This window comes from Crinia signifera, chromosome 5 (assembly GCF_055691185.1).
Source record: "Crinia signifera chromosome 5, ASM5569118v1, whole genome shotgun sequence".
NCBI classification, from domain to species: domain Eukaryota; kingdom Metazoa; phylum Chordata; class Amphibia; order Anura; family Myobatrachidae; genus Crinia; species Crinia signifera.
Window position 1 is genome coordinate 232,434,004 of NC_139221.1, and position 14,896 is coordinate 232,448,899.

A 14,896-nucleotide genomic window follows, 5' to 3' on the forward strand; every position below is an offset into this window, starting at 1 on the left:
GGACCTTACCTGCAATGCATTTACAAAATTTAGCAAATGCATACAGTAGTTACTGTGTGAGCTCTTTGGGCCACCATCTGTTGGATTTCTGTGTGTGATATCACACAGCCCCCGTGAACCCCTCCCCCCCCCCCCCCAACATACCTGCATTGTCCGGGCTGTACCCTCGCAGTGCTCCATTAATGCCCAGCAAAAACTAAGTCACCACCCGGTCGACACAACCCGCTGGCCCTTAGACCTCGAGACAATGAGATTGCAGTTTGTCACTCGTGCATGCACCGATTGACAAAAAATATAGATTAGCCATTTTTGGGAATAGTAATTGAAGCTTAATAAGGCCCAATATGCTGTCCTTAGAGACTCTTCTGCTAAATTAAGCTACAGTATAAAGCATTTTATGCAGAAAAACACATAAGAATATTTGTTTTGCCTTTTAACACAAGCTTTAAAGTCATAATTGAAATGATAAACTAGGGAAGCATAAATAGAAAAGTATAGATTACTTTTTGGATATCCATATTCAATGAAAGAATGCTTCCATGTTGGACTGAAATGTAATGTACTGTTGGTATCACAATAACAGGTACTTGTGTATTATCTAGGCGCCCGATTTTTTCATTGCATGCCACTACTTAAGGCATGCGATGGGATGCGATGCGATTTTTCATTGTAAAGACCAGATTTTAATTGTATAGTCACCCATTGGTGATTCATACCCCCACTATCCAACTACGCACGGAGTTGATTTTATATAGTGTGGCGAGCGCAGCGAGCCACCGAGCCCGAAGCGTGGCGAGCGTAGCGATCCCCGCGAGGGGATGCGGATTACTTTACATGTATTCTGCGGCTGCTCGCCACGCTTCGGGCTCGATGGCTCGCTGCGCTCGCCACACTATATAAAATCGACTCCATGCATAGTTGGATAGTGGGGGGATGAAATCACCCATGGGTGACTATACAATTAAAAATTGGGTCTTTACAATGAAAAATCGCATTGCATGAATTGTATGCCACTATATTGCATGCGATGCGATGCAACGAAAACATCGGGCGCCCAGATATTACACAAGTACCCAATAACATATTAATCTTGGTTTCCATTGTCCGCTACTCCTACAAAAAAACTGTATTGTGAATTGACCAATCCTGGCTAAAGTAGAACATCACTGCCCATTCCATAGGGAATTTGAAAAAGTTTATATTCTTTCTCTACACACCCTCTGTTGTTGAGAGGTGGGTGGGTAACTAATTACCTGATGGAGGGGCCCTAGTCTGCCAATAACCCCCTTACCTGTGGTGGTGCAGTGTCTTCCTCGGAGGAAAGTGGGGGGGAGCAATCACACTGAAGTTGTCTCCTCTAGATTTCCCCTGGCTGAGTGGCACAATAGCAACCTCAAATCAACCAGGAGGCCTGGATACGCCACCCACCATTAGGCCACGCCTCTGAAAATTTACCTGGGCCCGCCACAGCTCTCTACATTTATTTATTTATTAACAGTTTCTTATATAGCGCAGCATATTCCGTTGCGCTTTACAAAGGGGACAGTCCCTGTCTACACCCGGACATCACTAAAACCTCTACTCTATTACCCAGTCAATTAAATCAGGTCATCTGACATGTTTGTGTATTCTAGTTGTAACATCAAAACACAATATATAAAACAAGCAGCATTCTGAAGATACACATATATTGTTCTGGGAAAACATTTTAGCTATTCTAGGAAAGGTAATTCATTATTTTTAGAAAATTGTCTTCATAGAAAGCACAATATTAGAAAACAAAAAATTCTGCCTGTAGTTTTCTGAATAAATAACCATATGGACACATTTTTTAATAGACAACATGCTTATACAGTGTGTCCTAATATAGTGGGTAGGATGCAGCCAGCATCCTGATACTCCCGCATGCAAATCAGCTTCTAGTAACGCCACATGCATGAACATTTTAGCAGAGACAGCTCCAGCTGTAAGAATCGTCCTATGCAATAGTTTCAGTCTTATATTTGCGCATGCGCTGTATAGATGCTGGGAGGGATCTGATCGGATCCCTCACAGCCAGGAGAAATAGAATCCCATAGGCTACGCCAATCTCAAGATGGCGTTGCCCACAGAATCCAAGCCCCAAAATCTATTGAATTCTGAGCATTGTGCATACAGTATGTGGAGCATGACTGAACCTCCAAAAACTACATTTTTGGAAGTTTGGCTGATTTTTAAACTTTCCTGCATCTTGCCCTGTGTATTTTTTATGTTATTCTGATTTCTGCCATGCTTGTTCCTTAGCTATTTCCTCTTCACTTCAATAGCAAAAGTATGATAATGATCTAAATTGTATTGGTCACCAGTGAAGCATGAATAGAATACTTGTACGTATTTAATTGTTGCAGTGAATTCCACTCCATCTGTTACTAATGGATATTTCCAAATAGTGTTACAATGTGTTTTGTGAACAGCAAGTAACCTTCAATCCAGCATTAAAAGTGAATAAATAAAATATCTCTTTTGTAGATAGATACATACATTCATTTAGTTAGTTTAATCCTTTCCTTTTCTTTTAAATGACATTAAATGTTTTTCAATTTCCTTTTTGTACTTAAATGTAGCATTAAGATTCAATAGGGTATATGTAATAGGGTTCTAGCTTGCCTTAGGTGGGGGATATCATCCCATAATAGCCATATTTTTAAATTGGCAATCATTTACAAGGCAAAACCAACCTGGTAACTGTCATTTAAATATTTCACTTATTAATGGTGTATGATTGTAAGTTTAACAGCAATAGCAACGGTGCCACTGCTTTACTAACGATGTGTCTGGTGATATTACTAAATACACATGAAACTTAAATAATCTGATGTTAGACATATACATATCATTTTTTCCTATAAGGTAAACTCTTCTGAAAGCTACTGAATCCCTCAGCCAGTGTACTGTTGTTTTTCAGCATTTATGATTCCTGATGATTATGTTTGATTACAATGAAAACATACACATAAGGTATCTGCAAGAGGTTACAGACCCCTAGCTAGTAGTCCTGACTAGATCTATGCTACAGTGGTTTATAAGTAATTAAATCTGAAGTCTCTGTCATGAAGAACTCGTAGAAGAGCAGCACCAAGTGCTGCAATGCCACAGCTACAAGTCTTTGCCAAGTAGTTCGATTTCGTCCAACACAAAGTCCATGTCTTCTCGGCTCACTTGGGGACTGATGATAATTTGCCGGAAGAAGTTAACTTTATCACGGTGAGGCTGATATCCGATCATCATGCTTCCTTTCCTCATCATTTTTTCTTTAACCAGGGGTGCAACCTGACAATAAGATACAAAGAGAATTATGTTAAAGAGTATTGGTTATTGACCATTAGTAGAGAATAAAGTGCAGTTGCAAGGCATTAGAGATCCAGGGTTTAGCATTAGTCAGTAGTTAGCATTGAAGTGTGGTGGGCCTGTAGCTAAAGGTCCCTGCTATTCTTGGTTATGCTCTTATAGAAGTGAAGCCTGTTTAAGATGTACAGTGTACAAACAGATATTGTAGGAACCACTATAAGGAAGCTAATAACCACTGCTATATGCTCCAATCAAAATTAATACAGATATCAGTCAACTACTCTTGGCATTTGGCCCAATCTTCCCCCCTATTAACATGTTAGGAATCCAGTACAATTCCAATGATCTCAGCGGTTCACCAAGCCGGACTCACAGGATGTGTTACTCTACACTAGCTTAAGTGAGCATCTAAAGCAGGGGTGGGGAACCTTTTTTGTGCCAAGGGCCGTTTATTTGGGGAAAAAATCCTTCGGGGGCCATATGTAAAAATTTCTCTTACAAATTGTCCTGCTGCAGCCGTCCCACACTCCGGCGGCTGCCGCTGAATAGGTCTGATCGTCTCCGGCTGCTGTTGATTAAGAGGACTCTCGCGAGAACTACCAACGTCCCGCGAGAATTCCGCTGTACTTGACTCTCGGCAAAGCCGCCGTGCAGGTGGGTGGGCCACCAAGACCGGCTATGGGGGCCGCATATGGCAGCTGGGCCTGAGGTTCCCCACCCCTGATCTAAAGCATAAAACTCTTACCACTGCCCTAATGATAAAAACCTCAGAACACCCATGCACCATCTGTTTTAAGGGGCCGATACTGTAATAACCAAAATGCTACTTCGTCATTTATTAAATGGCAAGGGAAGTGCAAAGCCAGTACGATGATGTAGGGGGGAGCATAGAGCTTCTGAAGAGGTGCAGTAGACAAAAGAGCAAAGGAAGTGGCAGAAAGAAAACAGAAGATGCGTTGGCAAGCAAGAAGTCTCCAGAATGGTTATGGCTGGACGGCAAGGGGGCTCTTACAAAATAACTTATATTGGCTCCCTTGTTGTTCAGGTGATTCAAATACAAACATATCCTCATACATCCTGGCTTTGATGCGCCTGATTCTGGTTTATAACTTGGCTTTTCCAAGTGTCATAAAAATTATATTCTAATAACTGATTTTTGTGCTACAATTTCCGCATGGTTTAATCTCTTTGAGGAGTGTTCTTAGGGGTGTTTTCTGACTTTTATTCATAACAACCTTCTTCATGAGCTTTATTAACTGTAACTGATAATGTCATTCAACCACTGGGTCAGCTTTAGATGTTGTTCATAATTTATTGTTGCTTATACCCTATTATAGGAAATTATTCCAATAATTCAGCATCAATGTAACCAATTTCACCTTAGTATATTTCCTAGACTCTTTAACAGAATACTAAACAATTAGGGCCATATATATCAAGCTTCAAAAATAGTGATAAAATGGAGAGTGATAAAGAGCCATCCAATCAGCTCCTACCTGCCATGTTACAGGCTGAGTTTGAAAAAAGTTGAGCTGATTGGCTGGTTGTTTATCACTCTTCACAAGCTTAGTTCATCTGGCCCTAAGGGAAGTGAGAGGCAGTGTTGTATTGTTACTGTATTTTACGTATCAGTATAATATTTATAAATTAATGGATTATTTTGCTACAACGTATTCACTGACTCTTTTGAGGTGTTACAACTTCTATGCAATTAAAAGTCTAGTGGGGTATCACACCCATTCTCTTCCTATCCTTAGTGATTGGGCAGATGCCCAGCTCACACCACAATAATACTAATACCTAGAAAACTAGCCATAGGCATATACTGAGACACCATACCTAGATTAATAATATCCTTACACACTGAGGCCTGTCAGATAGCTAGGCTAAATACAAGAGGGTTCATCATCTTGTTGTGCAGAAATCATTTCCTCTACCCTGTCGCCAGTCATATGGGTAAATTAACTAAAGGTTCTAAAAATTAAAATATGTGATGTTTGCCATTGCCACCAATCAAACTCTGTCCATCATTTCTTAATCACATCCTATAAAATGATAGAACCTTTTGAAATTATATCCCATACACTGCAGAGATAAACCCAGTGCTAGCCATGTCTAAGGGAATAACCCCTTTCCCCTCACAGAAACAGAATTCAATATTGTAAATGATATTACATTTATAGTCATTACACTGCACAGACAGGTATGTGAGCAAAACTGTTTGGGTATAAAATGAATAATAATACCATAGCAAAAGAAGAAAGAAAACAAATACAACAAATGACTTTGTGAAAGACACACTGTAAGTTATTTATACATGCTACAGTCCATTAAGCAATACACGACATTCACATCCTCTTATACACATAATAGAACAGATGACTATTTATAGAGTGATATATAAATAAATGACTTATACAGTAGTTTGATGGATAGCTACCTGTGTGCGGTTTTTACGTAATGAATCATTCAGGGGAAAACTTGTTCAAGAAGAAAGACTGGCATTACCAACAAGGTTGTGTTTAAAGAGATATCCGGAGAGTGCAGGTTTACAGCTCGGTACTGCAAGCTCAGTCCTCTAATCAGCTTCCAAGTGGAATGTACAGTATTCACATTGGTTATCAGCAAAAGCACTGAGAAATACAAACAGGCCTGCCGCCTAACTGAATTCATGCAAATGGAGCTAGTCCGATTTAATAATTAGATTCTATTATGATTGGTGGTATTTTCTTATTTTTGTGCAATGGGGGTAATTCAGATGGTTGTGAATTCACAGCAGCCAATGATCAGTTAAGCCGCTGTCCTGCTCCAGTGAAATACAACCTTGCAAATTAATGTTCTTGCTGTGCAAATGGATATCGACGGGTGCACATCCATTTGCATCTGTGCGAATATGTCCGAAATCCTTTGTTACAGGCTCACCATCGAATGTTATTTACATAGGGCGTAAGTCATCGCAGCCGCTGCATAGCCTGAGAATTACTTGGCGCTGCGATAAAAAAATGAGCACATCCAGGCTGACGCTGATGTCACAAAGCACTTATTTACGTTATTCGATTTTTTGGGGGGGGTTTTAATTGCAATTTTTGGGATATTTTTGGAAAACCTTTTAGCCAGTTACGTGGTTAAGAACAGGTATTCATTTTCTCAATAGTACGGTGAAAATCATTAACATGGGGTGATAGCATACCCTCCCACTGTTCCCCTTTTAGTGGGACACTCTTGCTTTTTAGGCACTACCCTGTTGTCTGCAGGCCAGTGACCTGGTATGAGGTCATTAGGTCTACAGCCTCTAGGTCAACAGTCAAAAGGTCAACCAATATTGGTCGACAGTCAAAAGGTGGACATATGAAAGGTCAACATGCATTAGGTTGACATGGCCAAAAGGTAGGCACAAAGGAAGAATATAATGGTGTGCCAAGTGCAGCGAGCCATGCAAGGGGATGTGGTAAACTTTTACGGTGTATGTGTCGACCTTTGTCGACATAGACATCAAAAACATGAAAGAAAATCAAAACTTTTTCCATGTCAGCCATGCCAACATTTTGACCATGTCAACCTTTTCATGTGTCAACCTTTTGACTGTCGGTCTAGACATTGTTTACCTAATGATCCATACTCCAATGACCCATGGGGGAGGGAATGTTTTGAATGCACTCTGTCACTGCTGCCCTGCTATGCATACATGCAGTATCCATGCACAGCCTGATTGTGCGGGTTGGCATGCAGGCAATATTGTCTGTACACACTGGGAGTTATTCTGGTCCATTCGCATGGACCAGGACATTCGCACAGGCTAATGGTGGGCGTATGCAGGGCTGGCGCCTCCACTAGACAGCTTTTGGCGTTTGCCTAGGGCGCCGGCCACTGGAGGGCGGCACTGAGTTGCTGGAAAGAAGCTGCACACTGTGCAGGAAAACAGCCGCCACCCGCCCATTTATCATCTCAGCCGGCCGGGGCATGCCGCACTATCTCCAGGGAAAAGTATGTCTCCCGGCCCCAGCCATGAGTTGACCACACCCTTGTGTGTAGCAGGTTGTCGGCGGCTGCCTGCAGCACTCCCCTGCCCCCCCCCCAGCACAGATATCAGGCTCAGCGCCACGGTTGCTGCGGGTTGCTCCCGCATCTCCTCCCCCCACTTGGAGCAGGTCGGCAGTGGCTGTCTGCAGCACTCCCTCCGCATGGATGTCCAGCTCAGTGCTGGCTTCGGGTAGCTCCCGCACTCCCCCCCCCCCCCCCCGTGGAGCAGGTCAGTGGCGGCCGTCTGCAGCACTCCCCCCACAGCATGGACGGCGGCTTCAGCATTTTCTAGTGAGGTGCCAGGTATGGGGGGGGGGGGAGTGGGGGGTGGAGAGAGAGGTACAGTAGGAGATACACTGAAAATTTGCCTAGGGTGCTTAGGGACATGGGACATTGCACAGGCCCTGGGCATATGCGCATGCACAGGGTCATTTCTGCCCATGTGCATATGCCAGGTGCATGCAGCCACAGCGAACAGACAGTTTGCTGGGTGCACACACCCAAGGCTGCGGCTGGGTGGCGTGGGGCGGTGGGGGATAGTCATGCCTATGGGAAAGCCCAGCGTTTCATGGGCGTTCCCATGTAAATGCTGGCCATTCCTATGGTAATCAACCCGTCATGCCCACTTCCTCCTGAGTGTGTGCGCATCTCTAAGTGACCTGAGAGTCACTTAGAAATGTGTGCACGTTCCACATCATTCGATGATCGGCCATTTGCAGCCAGTGCGTGTGAACACACGCTGCAAATGGGTGGCAGCCAGGCCACCATTCGCAAGGTGGGTTTGGTGGACTCCCAATCAACCAGAATAACCCCCACTGGCCAATATGATATTTTTCAGTGACATCACCGGGATCTGCATGTTTGAAAGACATCAATCATCATTAACGACGTGCAGTACCGTGCATAGTTCAATATTGAGTGTACACATACTAGACGATATTGTAAACAATATCGCTCAGAAGCCCCTTTCTGTGCGATATTGTTCTCAATATTGTCTAGTGTGCATGGAGCTTTATAAATATATCCCTTACTGTACATCATACTTGCCTACTTTTGAAAATGAGTTTCAGGGAGAATATAGTTTGTAATATAATTGTGCAAAGTGCCCCATTGAGGGGTCATGTCATGCTCCACCCAAAGGGCGTGTCTAGTTCCATATATGGAGAGATTGTGAAAAGAGATTGTCAATGAGGCATCTAGAATCGTGGGTGCTACATCTGAGAGGACTCTTTTAAAATGACTTATATCTAAATGTAGATGAGCCCCAAAGCAGTTAGTAAGAGCTACTATACTTGGTAAAGTGCTGGGAAATGGTGCTGCTGATTCAATGTAAATGTATCTCTCTCATTACTTTTTCCCCCAAAATATAACAGTGTAATGTGGGATAGGAGAAATGAGGGAGATTGCTAGACTAATGAGGGAGAGTGGGAGATTGCAGTTATTTCAGGGAGTCTCCTGCAGAATGCTGGAGTGTAGGCAACTGTGCTGTACAAGAACAGTTGGCTGAGTCAAGTAGGGTTAACAGTACAAAGAATTAAACTTCACAATCACGCAATCATAATATTATGCTAACCTGCATTTACACCGTACTACATGCTAAGCTGGGTTTCAAGTGTTTGCAGAGAACTGTTGTAAGAACCTTTGACACATGCAGTATCAGAGAGCCATTGAGGCATCAACTGAAGCAGCCTTTGTATTGTGCGTGCTCAGTGAATCTGCAAGCAATAAATACTTGAAAAGAACATTTTATCCAGCATGTGTTAATCTGTGATTTAGAAAAGGACATTTTGTTATGTTTAGCTATAAAATTAGCAGCAGATTCAGATCACTTGCAGAGTTTTGTTATGCTAATTCAAAACAAATGCCATCATTTGTCAGTTGTCATCTGGGACAATGGAATTAGGAATTATCTGCATGTCAGACATGTCTCCTCTTTTGGCTGCTGATTTGTGCAAGTCTGTTAGTGCTAGCCTGCAGCATACATAGGCCTTTAGTATAGTAACAGATGATTCATAGCCCACTGCCCTTCCACAGCAGTGTTATCGGAAAGAGAATGACATAAACTTGCAGCAAACAACTTCCCGCCACATCCACTTTGTATATACTGTTGCTAGCGAAGCGTATCTAAACATAACAGCACACCTGTGCTTGTAAAAACTGTGCAAGAACCTTTGAAAGTTACTTTCCTCATACATTTGCAGAATCCCGAATCACTAAATCAGTTATATATATATATATATATATATATATATAGACAGACTTTTTCATCAAGCGGCACTCCCCTTCAGCAAGTTAGCAAACAGGTGCCCTCCGTGTAGATAGCCTATAGGAGATAGGCGCTGTACAGGATACTGGTGGACGGCGGCACTCACAAATAATGACACAGACTCAGCTGGATAAGTGTCCCAACGTTTCGGAACCTAGTGGTCCCTTTATCAAGGTGCAGAGATTAACAAGTGATACAAACAAACACATACCTTTTTATGCCGTCCTGGAGCCCCCGCCGGCGCACCGAGCGTCCCGCCCGGAATCACAAGATGACGTCATCCAAGATGGACGAACGGTGAAGCCGAAAAGGGCAAACCAGGACTGCCCACACATTACAATAACCTGGAATAAATAACAACAACATTAAAAACGTGCATAATACAAATGTAAGGGCTCAATATGAGCCAATAGGATGCATAAATTGCAAAAGAAAGTGTAAAAGTGAAATATAAGATTAAAAAACACTGATACCCAGGGAGGTCAATCAATAAATGTGACCTCTGGACTAGATTGGAGCACTCTGCAGTGCTACAAACTTTATAATTAAATAAGGCACAAGTCAGGTAAAGTGTAACACACTGTGCACCTTAAGGCAAAAAGGACACAATGAGATGCCAAACAGCGGCACACAAAAATACTAATACATAAAATAAACAGCTGAACCAATAAGGGATTACAGAAACACTGACAATCCTGCATGTTCATTTAACCCCTTAGGGGACAGGGTGTCTAACCGGTGAATCCACCGGCTTTCAGCTCTGCTCAGCATTAACCCTCTGTCACCTCCACGTTTAAGTACGGGGATCTGTTCAATGATTCTATGTCTCAGGGAGGACAAAGAGTGGCGTGCGGCAACAAAATGCCTTGCCACGGGCTGGTCACTGCTGCCTGACAAAAGGGCTTGTTTAATGGCCGATCTATGTGCGGCAGCTCTTTCTTTAAAAGTGCGAATTGTCTTGCCGACATAGTGTCGGCCACAGGGGCAACTGATTAAATACACCACGTAATTGGAACTACATGAGACCCGCTGCCTGATTTTAAAGGGTTTCCCTGAATAAGGGTGGCAAAATGTGTCACCTACAACCATGAAGCCACACGTAGTGCAGCCGGTACACTTAAAACAACCATTTTTTCGAATTCCCAAAAAGGTGGACATAGGAGTAACAGGAATGTCGACCACATCATTTTTAACCAAAAAATCTTTCAAATTCCTGCCTCTTGTGTATGCACACATGAGGGAGGAATTTTTCAAAGACTGCAAGGTCGGATCAGTCCGGACCATGGGCCAGTAAGATTTGGCCATTCTACTGATATCGCTGCTTTTCGGGTGAAAAGCATTAACCCAGATAAATTTTTCTGCTTTCTTTTTAGGGCTAGAGGGAGTCAAGGCTTGTTCTCTGGTAAGAGATAGCACCCTCGATTTAGATTTAAGGAGTCCCTCCAATTGGTAACCCCGTTCTCGGAATTTATTGATCATATTGTCAAGGGTTTGGTCCAACTCACCCGGATCGCTAACGATCCGGTGTACCCTTAACATCTGTGAAAACGGGAGCCCGGCTTTCAATGGGGCCGGGTGATGGCTGGACGCCAAAAGCAGATTATTACGATCAGTGGCCTTGCAGTACAAAGATGTCACAATTTTACCCCCCACCAATCTAATATTTACATCTAAAAAGTTGATGCTATCATTACTGATGACATAAGTAAATTTAATTGGGGAACTGGTGGCATTGTGGACATTGATGAGATCTTCCAACTCGTTTTGGGGACCAGACCACAGGATCAGCAGATCATCTATATACCTAGTATACAGCAACAGGTGACTGCTGACCCCGGGATTGCTGATGAATAACGCATGCTCTACAATGAACATAAAGCTGTTAGCGAGCGATGGGGCCACAGAGGACCCCATCGCACACCCACACAGCTGTAGATAATACTGGTTGTTAGACATAAAAAAATTCCTCTGTAATGTGAGGCCCAACAATGTAATAAACAATTCAATGTCAGGGCCGGTGTACAGAGGGTTGTCTGTAATGAGTGCACGGACCGCCGCGAGCCCCCCATCATGTGGAATACATGTGTAGAGGCTCGCGACGTCCACTGTGCACAACAGACACCCTTCAGGTACTGTGCCCAATTGTTTTAATTTCAGCAGGAGGGCATTGGTGTCCTTTAAATACGTGGCTTGGCCCTGCACACAGGGCTGTAAAAAGCTGTCAAGGTATATGGAAATGGGCTGATACAATGACCCCCGGGCAGAGATGATGGGTCTACCCGGGGGGTCCACCAATCTTTTGTGGACTTTTGGAATGGTGTATAGCAGGGGCACAATAGGGTACGGTGTGACTAATGCATCTCGCGTACTTGCATCAATCAGTGACTCGCGTACCGCGCTGTCCAAAATCAAGTCCAATTCCTTTTTGTAGCCCACTGAGGGGTCTTTAGATAACGGTAAATATACCTCGGGGTCAATCAGTTGTCGCTGGATTTCTTTAAGATAGTCACAAGCATTCTGTATAACAATTCCACCCCCTTTGTCGGCTTGGCGAATTGTAATTGTAGGGTCAGAGCTCAAGGATTTCAGTGCTTTCCACTCAGCCGCAGAGAAATTGGAATCGGCTGTATCAGCAGAAGCAAGAATCGCTGCTGTATCTTGTACAATGAGACGATTAAAAGTCTTAATGGATGGGTTTGAAGATAAGGGGTCAAATTTAGATTTTTTCCGGATCGCTGCAGGTAAAGTTGATGCAGGAACTGCCGGTGATCCCTTATCTTGAAAAAATTCTTTCAATTTCAATTGACGATGCAATTTAAACTGTTCCACCTTTACATTAAAGGGGTCCACTTTATTAGTAGGAATGAAATTGAGTCCCTTGCTTAGCACCTGAGTTTCCTGGGGTGTTAGGGGACGAGAAGACAAATTGAAGATCGGGTTGGTTATTTCTTGTTGGCCGGAGGCTTTGCTTGTCTGGGGCGTCCTTTTGTTTTGGCCTCCACGTCTGGTAAAGCGTCTCCTCCTTTGGCCAATTGTTTGCGGGTGCGCACCCCACCTGGGATGCGACCCTGGGAGTTTTTTGCCCCCTCGACCTCACTGTTAGAAGAACCGTCGTCCCTTGAGGAGTCCGTCTCGCGAATATTACGTTGAAAGCGATTAAACTGCCTCTTTCTGAATGGACGAATGCCAGTGTCTCCCCCTGTCAGCCAGGGGTACACCTGATGGCGTTCATAGTCATTATTGACGCGGTCTTTTTTATTCTTTTTATAGGCAATGAGGTCATTTTTATACTTATCAACCTGGCCCGACAATCTCTCCATCCAATTAGTACTGGCATCGCTCGATAAAGTTGGAAGGTTAGCTCTTTCAAATACCTCAATCTTACTCCGGGTGACAGTGAGTTCTTTTGTCACCTCCTCGATGACCAACAACATGAGGTCAAACGAACATTTGTTGAGTATCGAGGTCCAAGTCTTACAAAAGGGGATGCTGTACCTGCCAAGGGTTGGCACATTGTTGATGCGAAACCCTCGCGGTATTTTTTTCTCCCTGATGTAGTCGGACAGTGTCAGTCCGTGGTAGAAAAAATCCATTTCCTTACGTTTAAGGTTGAGCAGTTCATGGAACACTTGTGTGTTATCCAGGATTGCATGATTAGCCACCGCGTCCTCCTTGAACAATAGTTTTTCATAATCTGTGTCAGAATAACTAAAGGTGGCACCAGGTGTTAACTCCACTCTGGACTGTGCAGAAGCTGCCATACCTGCAGCAAATGATGTTATGTCCAAGTTCAAAGGATCCATGTGTTAGTGGGTGTAGATTCCACCACCTGTGCACTGCGTCCACCGTGTGTGGGGGCAGGGGTAGTTCGTTTGATCTCGCAAAAGAAATGAATGTTGTAAAGTCCAAACGAATTTGGGTGCTCGGGGTGCCCGCAGCAGCAGCCGATGTTCTCACACAGGTTGCAGATATGCAGACTTTTTCATCAAGCGGCACTCCCCTTCAGCAAGTTAGCAAACAGGTGCCCTCCGTGTAGATAGCCTATAGGAGATAGGCGCTGTACAGGATACTGGTGGACGGCGGCACTCACAAATAATGACACAGACTCAGCTGGATAAGTGTCCCAACGTTTCGGAACCTAGTGGTCCCTTTATCAAGGTGCAGAGATTAACAAGTGATACAAACAAACACATACCTTTTTATGCCGTCCTGGAGCCCCCGCCGGCGCACCGAGCGTCCCGCCCGGAATCACAAGATGACGTCATCCAAGATGGACGAACGGTGAAGCCGAAAAGGGCAAACCAGGACTGCCCACACATTACAATAACCTGGAATAAATAACAACAACATTAAAAACGTGCATAATACAAATGTAAGGGCTCAATATGAGCCAATAGGATGCATAAATTGCAAAAGAAAGTGTAAAAGTGAAATATAAGATTAAAAAACACTGATACCCAGGGAGGTCAATCAATAAATGTGACCTCTGGACTAGATTGGAGCACTCTGCAGTGCTACAAACTTTATAATTAAATAAGGCACAAGTCAGGTAAAGTGTAACACACTGTGCACCTTAAGGCAAAAAGGACACAATGAGATGCCAAACAGCGGCACACAAAAATACTAATACATAAAATAAACAGCTGAACCAATAAGGGATTACAGAAACACTGACAATCCTGCATGTTCATTTAACCCCTTAGGGGACAGGGTGTCTAACCAGTGAATCCACCGGCTTTCAGCTCTGCTCAGCATTAACCCTCTGTCACCTCCACGTTTAAGTACGGGGATCTGTTCAATGATTCTATGTCTCAGGGAGGACAAAGAGTGGCGTGCGGCAACAAAATGCCTTGCCACGGGCTGGTCACTGCTGCCTGACAAAAGGGCTTGTTTAATGGTCGATCTATGTGCGGCAGCTCTTTCTTTAAAAGTGAGAATTGTCTTGCCGACATAGTGTCGGCCACAGGGGCAACTGATTAAATACACCACGTAATTGGAACTACATGAGACCCGCTGCCTGATTTTAAAGGGTTTCCCTGAATAAGGGTGGCAAAATGTGTCACCTACAACCATGAAGCCACACGTAGTGCAGCCGGTACACTTAAAACAACAAATGGTTGTTTTAAGTGTACCGGCTGCACTACGTGTGGCTTCATGGTTGTAGGTGACACATTTTGCCACCCTTATTCAGGGAAACCCTTTAAAATCAGGCAGCGGGTCTCATGTAGTTCCAATTACGTGGTGTATTTAATCAGTTGCCCCTGTGGCCGACACTATGTCGGC

The 14,896-nt window shown here is 43.7% G+C and overlaps 1 protein-coding gene across 3 annotated transcripts in view; it reads right to left on the bottom strand.

The window, feature by feature from the left end:
* Positions 1-976: 976 nt before the first annotated feature.
* Positions 977-14,896, bottom strand: part of GADL1 (GAD like acidic amino acid decarboxylase 1) — a 241,942-nt gene continuing 228,022 nt past the window's right edge. For all 3 annotated transcript variants that reach the window (XM_083188646.1, XM_083188647.1, XM_083188648.1), the window contains one exon: positions 977-3,309. In XM_083188646.1, the coding sequence (XP_083044772.1) occupies positions 3,136-3,309 (174 nt within the window). In that variant the 3' untranslated portion in view covers positions 977-3,135. The remainder of the gene's footprint in view (positions 3,310-14,896) is intronic.